General features: G+C 52.1%; 1 protein-coding gene across 7 annotated transcripts; it reads right to left on the bottom strand.

The window, feature by feature from the left end:
* Positions 1–42: 42 nt before the first annotated feature.
* On the bottom strand, positions 43–15,653 carry ITGB7 (integrin subunit beta 7). 7 transcript variants are annotated; one of them, XM_074374783.1, is made up of 16 exons: positions 13,526–13,668; positions 8,880–9,083; positions 6,963–7,164; positions 6,700–6,870; positions 5,732–5,973; positions 5,187–5,345; positions 4,804–4,899; positions 4,559–4,648; positions 3,624–3,662; positions 3,373–3,525; positions 2,885–3,075; positions 2,316–2,539; positions 1,868–2,087; positions 1,523–1,731; positions 1,030–1,190; positions 43–170 (listed from the first exon to the last, which is right to left on the bottom strand). In XM_074374783.1, exons 2-16 carry the CDS (start codon positions 9,078–9,080, stop codon positions 165–167), a joined length of 2,364 nt encoding a protein of 787 aa, XP_074230884.1. In that variant the 5' UTR covers positions 9,081–9,083; positions 13,526–13,668; the 3' UTR covers positions 43–164. The 7 variants fall into 7 exon arrangements, with proteins under 7 accessions (XP_074230884.1, XP_074230886.1, XP_074230882.1 ...); XM_074374781.1 differs by lacking the exons at positions 43–170; positions 13,526–13,668 and adding exons at positions 438–750; positions 15,540–15,653; XM_074374780.1 differs by lacking the exon at positions 43–170 and adding an exon at positions 438–750.
* Positions 15,654–15,669: the final 16 nt, after the last annotated feature.

The raw sequence follows: 15,669 nt of genomic DNA, 5'->3' as shown, positions 1-15,669 counted from the left end.
CATACTATCTCCTCCTTGGGAAGAATATCCTTGCAGGGAAGGTTTTCATGCGGCCAAAATGGTTTTCCTTTTTTTCCACCAACTGTAACCACCCTACAACTTCTAGCATCATATAAACTCCTCCTCTCCACAGAGTAGCAACCAGTAGAAGTAAAACACGATTATCAGTTCTGAATAAGAAAAACACACATGGCAGGACAGAAGGAGGTTAGACACTAGCAAAGACAGCGTTTCTCCTGCGTCAGCATCACCTGCAGATTCACTAGTCCACCCCAGGCAGCTGCTTCCCAGGTGGTGCATACTGACTTCTGCACTTTCAAGTTTGAGAACCTCTCCCTACCCTCAGGTGGCAGAATGTGGGACGCATGTGAGCTTTCCTGAGGCCCAGGCTCCACAACCTGCTTTGGCCTTGGGGTAAAGCAAACTGACAGCTGTGCTCTAAGGTAAGGCACTTTATTGTACACCTGGGTGGGATAGCCCGGCTCCTTGTGAGGTAGGGAAGCAAGGTTGCAGCCATAGGCCGCCCACTAAGTTGTCACTCTGAGAGTGAAGTTGACTGCGACCGTTCAGCAGTGGATTAACACCCTACCAGGCTGCTGCCTGATAGACCCCTGGCTTCAGTTCCCTCCATCCCAGAGAAGAGCCCTGCGGTGAGCATCCCTCCCCACTTCAGAGAGGGGAACTGTCTGTCTCTTGAAAGCGGGGGTTGACAGTGGTAGTGATGGCGCTTTTGTAGAGAGGATTGCTGTCCTGGGGAAAGAAATTGGTAATGATGAGGAAAAGTTCCAGGACTCCTCTTTTATCTAGTCCTAGGAGGCCGGCCTAGAACTTGGGCAGGCCCCCAGGAGCTGATGAAGTAGCAGAGGAACCAGGGTACGAGAGCGGAGGAGGCGCAGACCTAGTGAGGGGGCGTGGCCTGGGTGGGGTGGGGGTGAGGGCAGGAGGGTGAAGCTGAAAGCTGAGCCCACGTAGTAGCTCGGGACGGAAGGAAAGCCCCGCCCAGTGGGGTAGGAGGCGGAGTACCCTCACCTGCTTCCAGCTGAGCTGCTGCCGCTCTTTCTCAAAACGTCTGTATTCTCGGCGGTCGTAGATTTCTACTGAGAGTCGATACGCCAGGACCAACCCCAGTCCCACTGCCACGATGCCCCCAACGCAGCCCAGCACAATGATTTGGGTGTGGTCTGCTCCCTCTGTGGGGAAGAAACAACAGACTTCTGGGGGCTGGGGCCTGGGGATTGATCATTGGTCGCCCACAAGGCGTCCAGTGGCATCTAGCCTCCCCAGCCCTGCCTATCATTGAAAACAAAGGGACCTGCACAGAGTCCAAGGTTATCCTGGGTGCCTACGGCCTTAACCTTGTCCACTTGGTCCAGCACCTGCATTTTGCCTGCATTCATAGCTCTGCTTCAACCCACTGCGTGGTTTCCCACTTCCTTTACGTTGCAGCCCCAGAGTTCTGAGGCCCTACCCATCAAACTTCAGGGCTTCATTTGGCACACCCACAGCATTGCTGCCCACTTACTCTCTGGGGGTTTCACTCTCAACACGACCCTGCCTTCAGCTTCATCCTCTGCTAAGAAGAAGAAGAGCCGGTTGTCTTGGGTCCTCTCTTTGCACCAGCCGTCATCCAGGATAGGGGCCAGAGCCAGAGTCACGTTGGCATGGGCACAAGCCATGCTGCAATTCGTGGCCAGGGGACCAGTCCCAAAAGCCCCACACTCTGCACAGTCCCTGTCCAACGGGTGCCAACAAGTTACCAGCTGGGCAGTTGTCACCCACACCACAGGAAAGAAAGAGCAGGTGGTGGGAGTGGCTCAGCAAGCCCCGCTGTGCCCCTGTTCCCAAAGTGCAAGGCCTGAGAACTCACCTGTGTCTCTCGCAAGGCGTCTTGCAGCCTGAGCACTGATCACAGAGGGTGCCGTAGTAGCCGTCCGAGCACTGGCAGCGGTTGCATTTGCAGCGTCCATGCCCACTGCAGAGCCCTCCCTCGGGGCTGACACAGCCGTCCGTGTCCCCACTGCATTCGCATGCTCTGCCCGTGCGGTTAGCATGACAGTGACACACTCCACATTGGCAGCGGCCAAAGCCTGAGGCAGAGCCACACACATGGTGATAACCATATGCAGCGGACATCACATGCCACCACAGGCTAACCTGTTCCTCTGCATCCAGTTCCCTTCCCTGTGTACCAGACACCCTCCCAGCCCTACACTTGAATCTTTGATTCTTGCCCTTAGTGCCATGAGGTTTCTAGAGCCTAGATACCTTGGGGGAGCCACTCTAACCCCGTCCTTCTCCCCAAAGTCCCCAGGTACCTCCACAGAGGATGCCTTCATGTCGCTCACAGCTGGCATCATCACACTCGCACAGACGCCCAGAGCTCTGTCCACTGCAGGTGCAGCGTCCACACTGGCACCGTCCCCTCCCGCTGCACAGGGGCCATGTGCCATTGGGGGCCCGGCACCCAGATTCCAGATCTGGGGAGGACAGCTCAGCCTCAGAGCACTCACAGAGTCGACCCAGGCGGCCGGGGACACAGCTGGGAGGGGAAGGCGGGGAAGGAAAGGGGTGTCAGAGAGCTTGACCATCCCTTAAGCTGTCTTTCCCAGAATCCTATAAACCCAAGATCTTGTGAGAGTTGGAGAGAGATGAGTGGCTGAAAGGAGGCCAGAGTACAATGGAGCATGGAGGAGTAGGAGAGCAGAGGGAGGGTTTGGTATACCTAGGAAGCTTCAGGAGGTGAAAATCAGGGTGGAGTCTCGGGATGTCTATGAAAAAGATGTCTAGGGACACCAGTGGGAGGATGGAAGGCAAGAGAGGAGGAATACAGAGGCTGGCCATTTGTGGGGAGCCACATGGGTGAGGGGGAGCAGGAGGCCCTCACCTGCACACCCCACATTGTAGGTGCCCCCTGTCACTGCAGTGAGGAGCTTGGAGCTGGGTGTCAGTGCAATTACAATCACACAGTGTGTGCAACTCCACAGTCAGCTCCTCTGAGAAGCCACGGGCTCGGAACCTCAGCAGATGGGGCTCTGGGAGGCAGTGGGTAGCTTGGAGAGTAACCAAAAAATTCACCTGTGGACAGGGTGGGCAGAAATCAGATGAAGATCATTTGCATGTTCGTACACACCAAACCCACTGGTCACCCAGAACCTTACTCCTTAGTAAATTAAGGGATAGGGTCATGTTAACACCCATCTCCTAAAAACACGCTTGAGGAAGCTGCTCATTAAACCTCCTCAGAAAGGATGGATGGAGAGCTACCCATGATTTTTACATTGTTTCCTGTGCCTGCCCTTGTCTCCTGCTACCTGCTCAATTTCCCACTGCCACCCCACGCCCTTCCTTCTGCCTATCCCAGCTGGCTCTCACCGTCTGGTTGATTCGGACATGGTTGCACTGGCCCCGGTCACCTGCCTCACCCTCTGTCTTCTCAGGACCTCCACACTGAGATTCGTAGGAGATGTGGACCCCAGAAGGAAGTAGAGAGTGTTCGTGTTCAAGGGTCACAGTGGATGACAGGCTCTGTGGAAAAAGAGAGCAAGTAACCACATGAAGGCAGGACTCCAACCCTGCCCTCTCCAGCTGTTCCAAATTCTGCCAGAACCCTGCCCTCAGCCCACCTGGGAGCTCCTTCCATTCTGCCTGGCCCAGAGGAGTTTCTGCAGGAAGGACCGGTGATAACCTTGAGTGAGAACACATGATCCAGAGGCCTCTAACCCTGCATCTCAATGCAGCTGCAGCGAGGGCCTGCCAGGGGTCAGGGGCTGGCCAGGTGCTGTAAATAGCCAGTGCTGTTGTTCAAAACCCAAATCAGGACATGCAACCTGTGTGCATACAAGTTCTAAAGGAGGGTGGATTCTTTCAACTAAGTTTGTCCTGGGAAATTTGATATTGTCTCACATTTTCTCACCATGAGTTTAGACCATGATCCCTGTCACCAAAAAGCCTTTAGTCTAGTGGCAGAAATAAAACCTAAACCCAAGAAACACTTCAAAATTTGTGTGGTTGCTTCTACCTGTAAAATTCTACGGCTCCTGTGAAGAATATCTCTGAATTATTTATAAGCTTAGTGAAAGCAGGCTCCAGATGTCACACGCTTTATGTCCAGACTGACTGGAGGACAAGTGCCAGCCCTTCCATCTGTTATCTGTGAGACCTTGAGCAAGTCACTTAGCCTTCCTGGGTCTGTATCCCCATTAATAAAATAGGAATAATAGTTTCCAAGTAGGGGTTTTAGTGGAGTAAATGAGACAGCACACAGTACGTGTACTCGGGACAGTACTTGGCATGAAATAAAAGCTCAATCAATGTTCATTCCCTTCCTTGCCCAGAGCAGGGCTCCATGCTCTGCACAAATCAGGCACTTAAGGTTTATGAATGAAGGACTGAAGAAATGAGCTGTTAATGATGGCCAAAAGCAACATGTAGGTAGGAGCTGTGCAGTGTTACACCAAAAAGTGATCATTCCCTTAGTTCTGCCACCCCACCTGAGGGTCCCTTTCCACCTTTCCCCAATGCCCACCCTCAATCCTCTCCCCCAGCCCTGGCCCCTCACATTATAAGCGTCCATGATGAGCTGTACCACATTGCTGGAGTCCTCGCTCAGCTCCCCCACCGCGGACTTGGGAATCAGCTTACTCAGCTCCTGCGAGGTGAGGAGTTGAGGGGACTGGTGGGTCACAGCTCTAGGGAAATAGCTTCTAGGGGTCCAGAAGAGGGGTGCACATGGGGGAGGAGACTGTGTCTTTGAGGAAATTGAGAAAGGTTGGGGGTTGGAGACTGCATTCAGGTAGCTCTCACCTGGTAGACAGGCAGCGTGGCACTGGTGACAGCAAAGATGGGCTGGATGTTTGCTGCAGAAAGGGCCTGGGCTACCTGACCCACAGAGGGGTAGTCCTGGAGCAGGGAGTGGGGACAAGGTGAGCGCCCCAGGCCCCCTTCACAACATTGCAAGGGGCCCTCATCCCAGGAAATGCAGGAACCAGGGTTCCACCAGCTAGAGGGAGGGGTTGGGGAGTGGAGCGACCTGGGATTGTCTGAGTGGTGGGAGGACATGGAGAGGAGGAACTGCTGGGGAAGATGGCAGGGTGGTCTCTGGTCAGGATAGTGAGGCTGGGGGTGGGGTCCTGGGAGGAGAGGAGGTGTGGCGCCAATGGGGCGGGCGGGTGAGAGTGGCAACTTACAAACTCCGGGCTTCGGCTATAGAGGCCATTGCTGTCCAAGTGGCAGTGCCCATCACTGGGCATGAAAATGCCACCCAGCTTCCCATCCCCAGCTGTGTGGAATGTGTCATCTGAAGTGAACACCAGTAGCCGGGACACATTTCTCCAGCCAATCTGCTCCTGGAGTGGGGTGGGGGGCTAGGCTGTGCATCCAGGCTTGGATGGCCCTTGAGCCACCCCAGCCAGATCTATGAATCAAGGATTTGGCCAGCCTTGTTCTGAGTCAGTTTGTCCATCCCCCTGTCTCCAGCTCTCTGCTTCTCCCTAGCCCCCTAAACCGGGTTGCCCTAAACACATGGAGGCTTTCTTGTGAATTAGGAAAAAAAAAACACTTCTTCCTCAAGACATTTTACTCCAATGTACCAGGAAGTTGTCAAAATAAATATGCAGACTACAGGGACTATGATACAAAGGGCACCCCCTAGAATTGTGCACTGCACAACCACAGATGGCTGTTCTGGCCCTAAGCAGCCCTTCTGACTCAGAGCCTATCCCCGCCCCCTCACCTGGCAGAGGGCAGCCTGCAGAATGGCATCGAAGCCACCTTCGGGCAAGTCCAGGTTGCCAGACACACTCTGACGGCCCACCTCCTGCTCGAAGGCTTTAGCATCCCCGGTGAGGGACAGCACATGGTGAAAGCTGAAGGGCGGCTGGCAGCGCTCCAGCCGGGTGGGGCAGGGGTGGCGAAGCTTGGAGGGCACTGTGCTCACAAAGGGCAGCACTGTTTTGTCCACGAAGGAGCCAAAGCCTGGGAAGGGGGAGGCATGAAGGCGGTGCCAGAAGTCACTGGACAGCAGCAGGATGTGGGGAGTGGGGGCCACTGCCGAGGACTCAGGAGGGGAGTCCAAGGGAAGTGGGGGGGAGGACAGTCATAGAGGCAATGAAAGAGGGTGCTCCCAGAGGGCAGGGACCCAGGACCCAGGGGGGGGCAAAGGAGTGAGACCACTGACTCAGGGAAGTAGGGGATGGAGATAAAGAGGAGGACACAGTGGTGGGCAGGCAGGGGTTTCTAGAAGGCTGGGGAAGAAAGCACGGCTGTGCACAGTATAGCAGCAGCATAAGATGAAAGGGGATCTTGAACAGGGGAGGGATGAGAGAAGAACGTGCAGCAGGGATGATGGCATTTTGACCTTGTCCAGGGGACACAGGCCTGAGACAATGGCATTAGAGCAGTGTCCGGGTGGCTAGGTCTATCTGACCCTGGGAGCTGTCTGAACATGGCCTCTCCAGACTCTGGGCCTCAGTTGGCCTTCGTGAGAAATGAGTGGTCTTACTGGACAGTCTCTTAAACACCCTCCAGCTCTGACCTAAAAGATAGATGTCTTGGGGGAGATAAGCCAGGAACCTGTGGCCTGGTCAAGCCCATTAAAAACCGGGAGAGGGCAGGTGGGGCTCATGTGCGTCCAGGATATCGGCAGAGGCAGGGCGGCGGCTGGTTAGAGGCGGAGGGCCGGCAGGTGCTCTGCTCGCTCACCGATGCGCACGGAGTGGGTGACCTCCTGCAGCCGCACCAGCAGCGCGTGCCCGAGCTGGCGCACGCGCTCCAGGTCGTCCTTCATGGAGTAGCTCAGGTCCATAAGGTAGTACAGATCCACCGGATATCCCTCGGCTCGGAGGAAGCGGACCCGGAGTTTCTGGGGCTCCCCTGGAGGGGTGGGGGTGGCGGCGGGATCAGCGGGACGGGGTGGAATCCCAGCCCCCAGCCCAGACCCCCCGGCCCGCCGCCCCGTCACTCACCCGGCCGAAGTGTGACCCGGACCCGCTGCGGCGCGAGCTGGGTGGCCCCCTCGCCGCGGGTGCCCTGGCTGAGCGGCTCATCCTGCAGCACCTCCTGCCGACCGCGGGGCTCCTCCAGCTCCCCCGGCGGGCAGCCCCGGGCCAGCAGCTCCTCTCGCCGGGCGCAGCGCCGCGCCTCCGCCTCCCCCGTCGCCGTGAAGTTCTGCGCCGCAAGGCCAGGAGCGTCGGGACCCTAGCCGCCCAGACTCCTCGGCCCTGCTCCCAGAACCACCCTGCCCACCCAGGACACTCCCAAGCCCTTCCCCCGCAAGTCAGCCCCCTGAGCCCCTCTGGTTCCCTCCCCTCCCCCCTTCCACAGCACACTTGAACATCGTCCTTTCTTCCTTGGCAGAGCCCACTTCCTAGAGCACCCCTCCATCTCCTCCCCTATCTCGACGCCCCCTTTCCTCAGACACCTACCTCTCCCCTCCCCCTAGCGCCGCAGACTTCCTGCTGAGATCTCAGGGACCTCACCACCACTGAAAAAGGAGGAGCCTGACCTCCTAGCCCAACCCCCTCTATGTGTTCAGGCCAAAATCGGAAGGGGTCAGACTAAGCCCCACAGCTCCTGGAAAGGGGAAAAATAGGGACAGAAGTGGAGACGCTCCCCCCCCCCACAACGTGTGTCTAGTACCCCTGGGACTGGCTAGGAAGCCACAGGGGAAGGAAATGGTTAGAGTGGCTGTTCAGCTGGCCCAGGTGCCAGCCTCTCGTCTGGAGATTGGAGGAGATACACCTATACCCAATTGTCCCAAGAGCCCCGCCCAGCACCTCTGGCCTAGCACCTCCACTCTATGCCTCTAGCTGACTCTGAGTCTTCCCTTCCATCCGCCAGATTCACTATGTGCCTTTCTCCTGGATCCACTTAGCTCTAGAGCTCTGCCTCCTAGTGCCTTTGCCCTCATTTCTTATCTCATCTAACTCTCCATCTTCCTGTGAGAGAGACAGTTCTGCCCCCACCCCCAGCTCAGGCACCCCTAATGTTCTGCCACACCATGAGCCCTGTCTCTTTAAGGCATAAACAAAGAACAGCCTTGTTTGACCAGCCAGGGAGACCCCTGCTCCCCAGCATCCTTCTTGCCACTTAAAGGGTAGCTCAAGCCTTACCCCCAAAGCCCACTGATTTCCAACTCCTTCCCTTCTACCCTTCCAGCCACAGGCTGCTACATTCCTAGGAAGATACCCCCAACCCCAACAGACTCAGAAACCCAATCACACACATTCTGCAGTGGACTGACCCCCACCATGATAGTGTTTGGACATGGGGCCTTTGGGAAGGAATTGGGATTAGATGAGGTCATAAGGGTAGAACCCTCATGATGGGATTAGGGCCCTAGAAGAAGAGAAGCCCACCAGAGAGCTTGTCTGCAGCCCATCTGCAAGCCAGGAAGAGACCTCTCACCAGGAACTGAATCAGCTGGCCCCTTGACCTTGGATTTCACAACCTCCAGAACTGTGACAAATGAACTCTTGTTTAAACCACCCAGTCTATGGTATTTTGTTATGGCAGCCCAAGCTGACAAATACATCTTCTCACATGTGTACACCCACAATAGATCCCTCTCCCTATATACAAGGATGAGTTCCAACAAGAATGTACTTCCTCCAAATTCCTGGGCATGAGTCTTCTCCATATATACACAAACACACAAATGCAGACATAAACTTACATGCACAGGAGCAGCCTTGTGTGCATATATATGCACACACACATATATATGCACAAGCACAGACAGGAGTCCTACGTGCACAAACTCAGTCACACAAAGGACCGCAGAGTGCACGCAGAAATCACACATGTCCTCACATAGTCACACACATAGATCCAGGCTGCGCATACACAATCGCATGGTTCAAAGGCCACAGGCCCATCTTTACCAGTTGCTTGCACCAGGCACAGCTTGGGTGTGAGAGGATGCACTTCTGGCAGGAGGGAGCTGGCTGGCAGGACCCTGGCAAGGACAGATCAGGATCCCCCCATCCTGCGGCCTCCGGCGGAGATGAGGTCTTGGCGTCCAACTCACTCTCACCTCTGCTCAGGGCCAGCAGGAAAACAAGGGCCATTGACAAAGCCACCATGGTCTGTAATAGGATATAAAGGGGGACATGTGGGTCCTCAGAGAGGGTCCTCAAGTTTTTGACCCTCTGATCTTAGCCTGTGGTTGTCCCTCTCAAAACTCTACCCCAACTCTATCTCCCCGTGCAGTTTTACTTCCCCCTGTGGATTCAGCAGTTTCTTCAAAATGGCAGGAAGGGGCAGATGCCAGGCTTGGGTAGGGGTCTTGGAGAAGAGCTGTCCCTCCTGTGTGCAGACTTCATAAGGCCAGAGTGGGCAAAATGGCCTAACCAAGAGTCTGGAGAGTAGACCTGGAGGCACTATGGTCTGCACACAGGTCTATTCACCAAGGTTCCAAGCCACAGTGGAGAGAGCCAAACAGGAAGCAGACTATGTCTGGTCCTGCCTCAGTCACTTACTGGCTGGTATCAAGTCAGACTTTCTGGGCCTTAGTCACCACAACTGTAAAGTAAGGGGGTTGAAAGAATAATCTGACAGCCCTTGTAGCTTTCATAATCTTGGACTCGAAATAAGGGAAGAGAATCAGGGGCCCTAAATAAAGGGGGAAATCAGGGATTAGGAATGAGAGGAAAGAAAGCTGGAGCAGATGAGGGAGTGTGTGAAACAGGCAGGGAAAGTTAGCTGTACTTGATTGACCTGGTAGCAAGAGGAATAAAGATTAGACCATAAGAATAACTGTCTAAAGGTCTAGGATAATAGAGGAAGGAAAGTCAGGGTTGGTAAAATTTTCTCTTTCCTGTACTTTACACAAAGGGGTTCTAGATTGGAGAAAGAGCCTGAAGTCAGGGTAATTCCTGGAATGGCCTCTAGGGAACCCCAGGCAAATCTCAGAATTTTTAAAACTTATTAATTAAAAATGTGAATAGGCAACCCATTACCATATTTCAAAAACCAAAAAGTTAAATCCCAATGGCCTTTTTTACACAAATAGAAAAGCTGATCCTAAAATTTATACGGAATTGCATGTAGCCAAAACAATCTTGAAAAAGAACAAAGTTGGAAGACTCACAATTCTCACTTTCAAAACTTACTACAAAGCTGCAGTAATCAAGACAGTGTGGTATTGGCATAGGATAGGCGTATAGATCAATGGAAAAGAATTGAGAGTCCAGAAATAAATCCATCCCTTGATGGCCAATTGATTTTCAACAAAGATGCCAAACCATTCAACAGTGGAAGGAATAGTCTTCAACAAATGGTTCTGGGCTGACTGGCTATCCACATACAAGAGAATGAAGTTAGACTCCTACCTCACAACATGTACAAAAGTTAGCTGAAAATGGACCAAAGACCTAAATATAAGTTCTTAAACTGTTAACTCTTAGAAGAAAATATAGGTATAAATCTTCATGATTTTGGATTTGAATTCTTAGCTATGATGTCAAAAGCACAAGCAATGAAAGAAAATAGATAAATTGAACTTCATCAAAATTAAAAACTTTTGTACATTAAAGGACACTATGAAGAGACTGAAAAGACAGGCCACAGGATGGGAGAAAATATTTGTAAATCATGTATCTGTCAGGTACACAAAATACATAAAGAAACCTTCCAACTCAACAACAAAAAAAGAAACAACACAATTTTTAAATGGGCAAAGGATCTAAATAGACGTTTCTTTAAAGAAGATAGACAAGTGGCTAACAACGGATAAAAAGATGCTCAGCACAATTAGTCATCAGGGAAATGCAAATCAAAACCACAGTGAGATACCACTTCACACCCACGGGGATGGCTAGAATCAAAACAGAAAACAAGTGTTGATGAGGATGTAGAGAGAATGGACTCTTCATACATTGTTGGCGGGAATGTAAAATGGTACAATCACTATGGAAAACAGTTTGGTGATTCTTTAAGAGGTTAAAACACAGAATGACCCTAGGAAAATTTCACCTCTAGGTATATCCCTAAAAGAATTGAAAACAGGTGTTTAAACAAACACAAACTTGGGCAGGAATGTTCTCAGCAGGACCATTCACAATATCTAAAAGTTAGAAACAACCCAAAAGTCCACCAACTGATGAAAGAATAAACAGAATGTGGCACATACATACAATGAAATATTATTTGGCCGTAAAAAGGAATGAAGTACCGATACATGCTACAGCATCAATGAACCTTGAAAACATTATGTTAAACGAACAAAACCAGTCATGAACAATCACATATTATACAATTCCACCGATATGAAATAGCCTGACTAGACAACTCCATAGAGACAGAAAGTGGATTAGTGGTTGCTGGCAGTTGGGAAGGAAGGTAGGATGAGTGACTACTTAACGGGCAGTTTTCTTTTGGGGTGAAGAAACAGTTCTGGAACCTGGTAGTGGTTATGGTTGCACAACATTGTGTGTGAATGTGCTTAATACTACTGAACTGTACACTTAAAGTGGTGTAAAATGATAAATTTGATGTGCATTTCACCACAATAAAAAAAATCAAAAAGTTAAATAAGAGTGAGAAATCTCTCGTTCCCATCCACCCATCCACCCCAGTTTCCACACCTACTTGAAATAACCACTGTTTATTATTATCTTTTGTTGCTTATCATCTTTCTAGAGATTTTTTATGTATATACAAACTAATAGAAACACATACATACTCTTCAAAAGATAGAATCAAATGATAGAATTCTACAAATGATAGAAAACTTCACACCCAGTTTTGCATCTTGTTTTAACTACTTTTCTTGGAGAACCTGCTACCCAAGAAAATAAAGAACTCCCTTGTTCATTTTTACAGCCATACAGATTTCCATTGCATGGATGCATCACGTTATAGTTAGTCTCTTAGGATGGGAATTTACGTTGTTTCCAATTGTTCACTATTAGAAACAGTGCTGCAATGAAAATTCAGGTATTTATCATTTCACGTGCTTGCAAGTGAATCTGCAGGATAAATTCCTGGAAGAGGATTTGTAGAGTTAATAAATAGGTATTATCTCTAATACTGGCAAGCAGTGTCGACATAACCTCTTGAGGGGCTGCACCAGTTTACATCCTCATCAGCAGGGAATCTGAAAGGCCAGCTGACTCGTTGTCGGGAAGCATCTGCATCCTTCTCAGCCTGAGACTCAGTTTTAGATGCTCTGCGTGGAGTGAAGGGGTGGGGTGCCGAGTCGCTGACCACCGCCATCCTGCTCCCCACCATCTGTGACCCCAGGCTAAGTAGATCTATATTTAACGGAGCCTCCACCCTCCTGCGAGAGTCTGGCCCAGGGCTCAGCCTCTGCGTAACCTCAGCCTTGCTCGCTCTGCACGCCGGTGGTCAGGGGGGCTGGGGATGCCACAGCACAAAGCCCAGTTTGACTCATCTCTCACAGGTGGGGCTCTAGGCCACACTGCTTCCCCAGGATGCGACAGTCCCAGAGAGTCACTCAGCTCCCCTAAAGGGGGCCCTTGGTCTCCCCTCCCCAAACCCCTTCTCCCAGCTCTCTCACGTCTCCTCTCCTCGAGATACATGACCTACCACTTGCTTCTCTTAATCTGTCTCACCCTCTGTCTCCCTTGCTATTCAAAAATCTGATTACATCTCTTGGCGGCTTTTCTCTCCTCCCTTTCTTGACTGTTCTTTGTTTTACTTCCTTTCCCCCTCTGACCCTAACCATAGAATGGCAGAATCTTCCATTCCAGCCCCTTATTTTTGCAAATGGAAACCTGAATCCCAGAGAGGTGAGTGACTTGCTCAAGGGCCCCCAGCGAACTAAAGCAGAGTAGGGGCGGATGCAGGCCAGGCCTCTTCCTCTGTTCCAACCCAGGCACTATCTCCATGGAAAGCTGTGCCTTCTCCTCATTAGCCCCAGCGGGCTCTGCGTAATCCCCTTCTCTTTCCTCTGAGTCTGCTCCAGTCTTCCCTTCTCTCCCTCTGGGGGTGTCCATTTTCCTGGACTTAATTCTGACTTCAACACACACTTTATTGCCCCCTCAGCAGCTGAGGAACAGAGCATCTTCCCAACCCATCCAGATCTCCCAAGAGGTGGAACTCTTTGCTGCCCACTCAGAGTCACAAGGAGGGGACAGAACTGAGCTGCTGGGCCACAGGCTCCCAGGAGTGTAGGGTCTGTGGGAGAGGTTGGTGCCAGGCACAAGGCATTTAGCAGCGATAAAGCTAGGGATTAATATTGGGAGACCCCTACCTTGTCATAATCCTTGGCACCTGGCTGGCAAGCAAATGACAGCACTCACACATCCCCCACCTGCTTTTTCTCTCTCCAGACCCACTCTTGGGAAAGTGATGCAAGAAAGATGGGTGGGGGAAGGGAGGGCTTGTGAAACGGGAAAAGGGACAGGGGATCTTGGGAATGCAGAAAGGACTTCAGAGCCTTTCTCAAGTCTCAACTGAACCCTGGGTGTCTTCAGGTCAGAGCCCTCTTCCCAGGAGGTTGGGACCAGGTAGGGCCTGGGCCGGTAAAAAGAGGAGGCGGGAGGGCTGCTGCCCTGGTACTCACAGGTGCGTGCGGAGCAGCCTTTCCTTCCTCCGGCGGTAGCAGCAGTAGCAGCAGCCTTTGTGTACTGATCTGGGAGGCTGCAGAGGAGGAAGTGACACGCCCCGGGGTGGGGGAGACTTGGGGGTGGTGGGGGTGACTGATCTAGGAGAAGGTGGAGCAGATAAGGGTGAAACTGGGCCAAGGAAGTTGATGCTACAGGGACCTGGAAGAAGGAAGCAACGGAGCTCATCTATTGAGTCCCTGTTACAGGCTGGGTGTGTCATGTTAAAATTAATTCTCACAACAACCTCAAGACACAGGTGTTAACATTCCCCCCAGCCCTCTGATTTTAGAGATGGAGAGGCTTTGGGGTAAGAAGTAAAGAATTTTGCCCAAGGTCACATAATTAGCAACTAGCTCTTCCAGGTTGAAATCCAGGTCTGCCTGCCTCCCAAATTGATGAGCTCTCCACTTCCTCATAGAAGAACATGATAGAAAGACATATGGAGGCAATAAGTACTGGAGAGAGGAGGGAATTCGTGACTTGCTGATAACCCAGTGCCCACTGTATTACAGTAGGTGCTTAACTACATGGACTCTGGAGCCAGACTGCCCACGTTCAAATCCCAGCTCTGTTGCTTACTAGTAGTGCGACCCTAGGGTAAGTTACTTACTCTTCCCGTGGCTGTTTTCTCATCTGTTAAGTGGAACTCCTAGGATTGCCGTGAGCATTAAATGAGATTATTTCTACCAGTTGCTTAGAAGAGGACGGGCACTTACTAAGAGCTGGATAAGAGAATCAGTGGATGAGAAGTCCTGGGGGTGGAGAGGCTTTGAGAATTCAAGGTCCAGGAGTAGAGAGTATAGCTCAAGTGATAGAGCACATGCTTGGCATACACAAGGTCCTGGGTTCAATCCCCAGTACCTCCTCTAAAAATAAATAAATAAATAAACCTAATTCCCACCCCACCCCACCCCCAAAAAAAGAAATTCAAGGTCCAGAGAGCTGAGAATTTGGAGAGAGAGGCACAGGGCAAGGCTCAGAGGATGAGACTAGGAGGCCAGGGAGCCTGGGACAGGGGTAGAGGACACAAAATGGGCGAAGCTGGAGCAGGGCAAAAACGAGGCCCTCCGGCAGGGAGAAGAAGTTGAGGCCCACACTTGACCACAGGGATTTTTGAGAAGGAACTGGTTGTGATGTCTGTGTTCACAGGTCTGTCTTCTCTACAGGGACTGACTGAAGCCACAGTGCCTGTCTCCGAGCAGGTGTCCAGTGAACATCAGATGGGTTGGAGGAGTCCAGTTGCTGGAGGAGCAACTGGGGAGAAGAGGGCTCCTCTTCTGGGTGGGCTTCAGCTGGCTGAGACCTCTTGCCCTTCCCCCACAACCATGGTTGCCATGGCAATGACCCCTCCTTCCCCATAGGCCCTGCGGTTTCCTCTAGAGCTTCTTTCACTTTCTTCTTCTGCTTTTCCTCTCTCCTCTCCTCCCCTACTCCCACATCCTCAACCTCTCCCCCATATGCACAGGTCATTGGTGAAGACAGCCAGGCTCGAGGTAAGCAAGGCCCTGGGCAGGGGGTGGCTGTTGAGGAGGTCACAGAGGGCAAGGGGAAGAGTCCAGGGGCGCAGTGATAGAGGCCAAAGGAAGCGGGGCTGAGGCTGGGGTGTTGCAGGGGTTAAGGCATGCAGGGGCATGGAGAGATATTAGGACAGATGGTAACAGAGGGGGTCCTGGAGGGCAATTGGGTCATGGGGAGGGGGCGGGGTCAGAAGGAGCAGGGGCAGTGACTCAGAAGGTAACAGTGGGGTCACAGAGGGTGGGCGCCTCATGGGGTGAGGGGTTGGCACCAAACAGAAACACTGTAACTTAGATGCACATTGTGGTTCTTGTCTTCTGGGGCCAGGGACCCTCATGAGAACCAAATGAAACTTCAATGACCACCCCCCCACCCCACCTCCCAAGAGAAGGGCAGATATGCAGAATACATAACTGGGGTTGGGACAGCCGAAAGACCTTTGAGGCCCAGTCATACCTTCCCAGAGGTCCACAGGGTCCAATCCAAGCACCCATACCTGGTGGCTGTGGGAGGCCCAAACACTCAGGGTGGGCCCGTGTGGGCTCCTTTCCCCGACCCAGGTACGTTTCATCCTATTTCTTTAGTT

Source organism: Camelus bactrianus, chromosome 12 (genome assembly GCF_048773025.1).
Source record: "Camelus bactrianus isolate YW-2024 breed Bactrian camel chromosome 12, ASM4877302v1, whole genome shotgun sequence".
NCBI classification, from domain to species: domain Eukaryota; kingdom Metazoa; phylum Chordata; class Mammalia; order Artiodactyla; family Camelidae; genus Camelus; species Camelus bactrianus.
This window is presented reverse-complemented; position numbering and strand designations above follow the sequence as displayed.

Coding starts and splice junctions, on each gene's coding strand:
- ITGB7 (XM_074374781.1), bottom strand. CDS start 9,080: ATGGTGGCTTTGTCAATGGCCCTTGTTTTCCTGCTGGCCCTGAGCAGA. Junction 5,974..6,699: donor CACCCACTCCGTGCGCATCG/GTGAGCGAGCAG, acceptor CCCCCTTCCCAG/GCTTTGGCTCCTTCGTGGAC. Junction 3,076..3,372: donor ATGTCCGAATCAACCAGACG/GTGAGAGCCAGC, acceptor CCCTGTCCACAG/GTGAATTTTTTGGTTACTCT.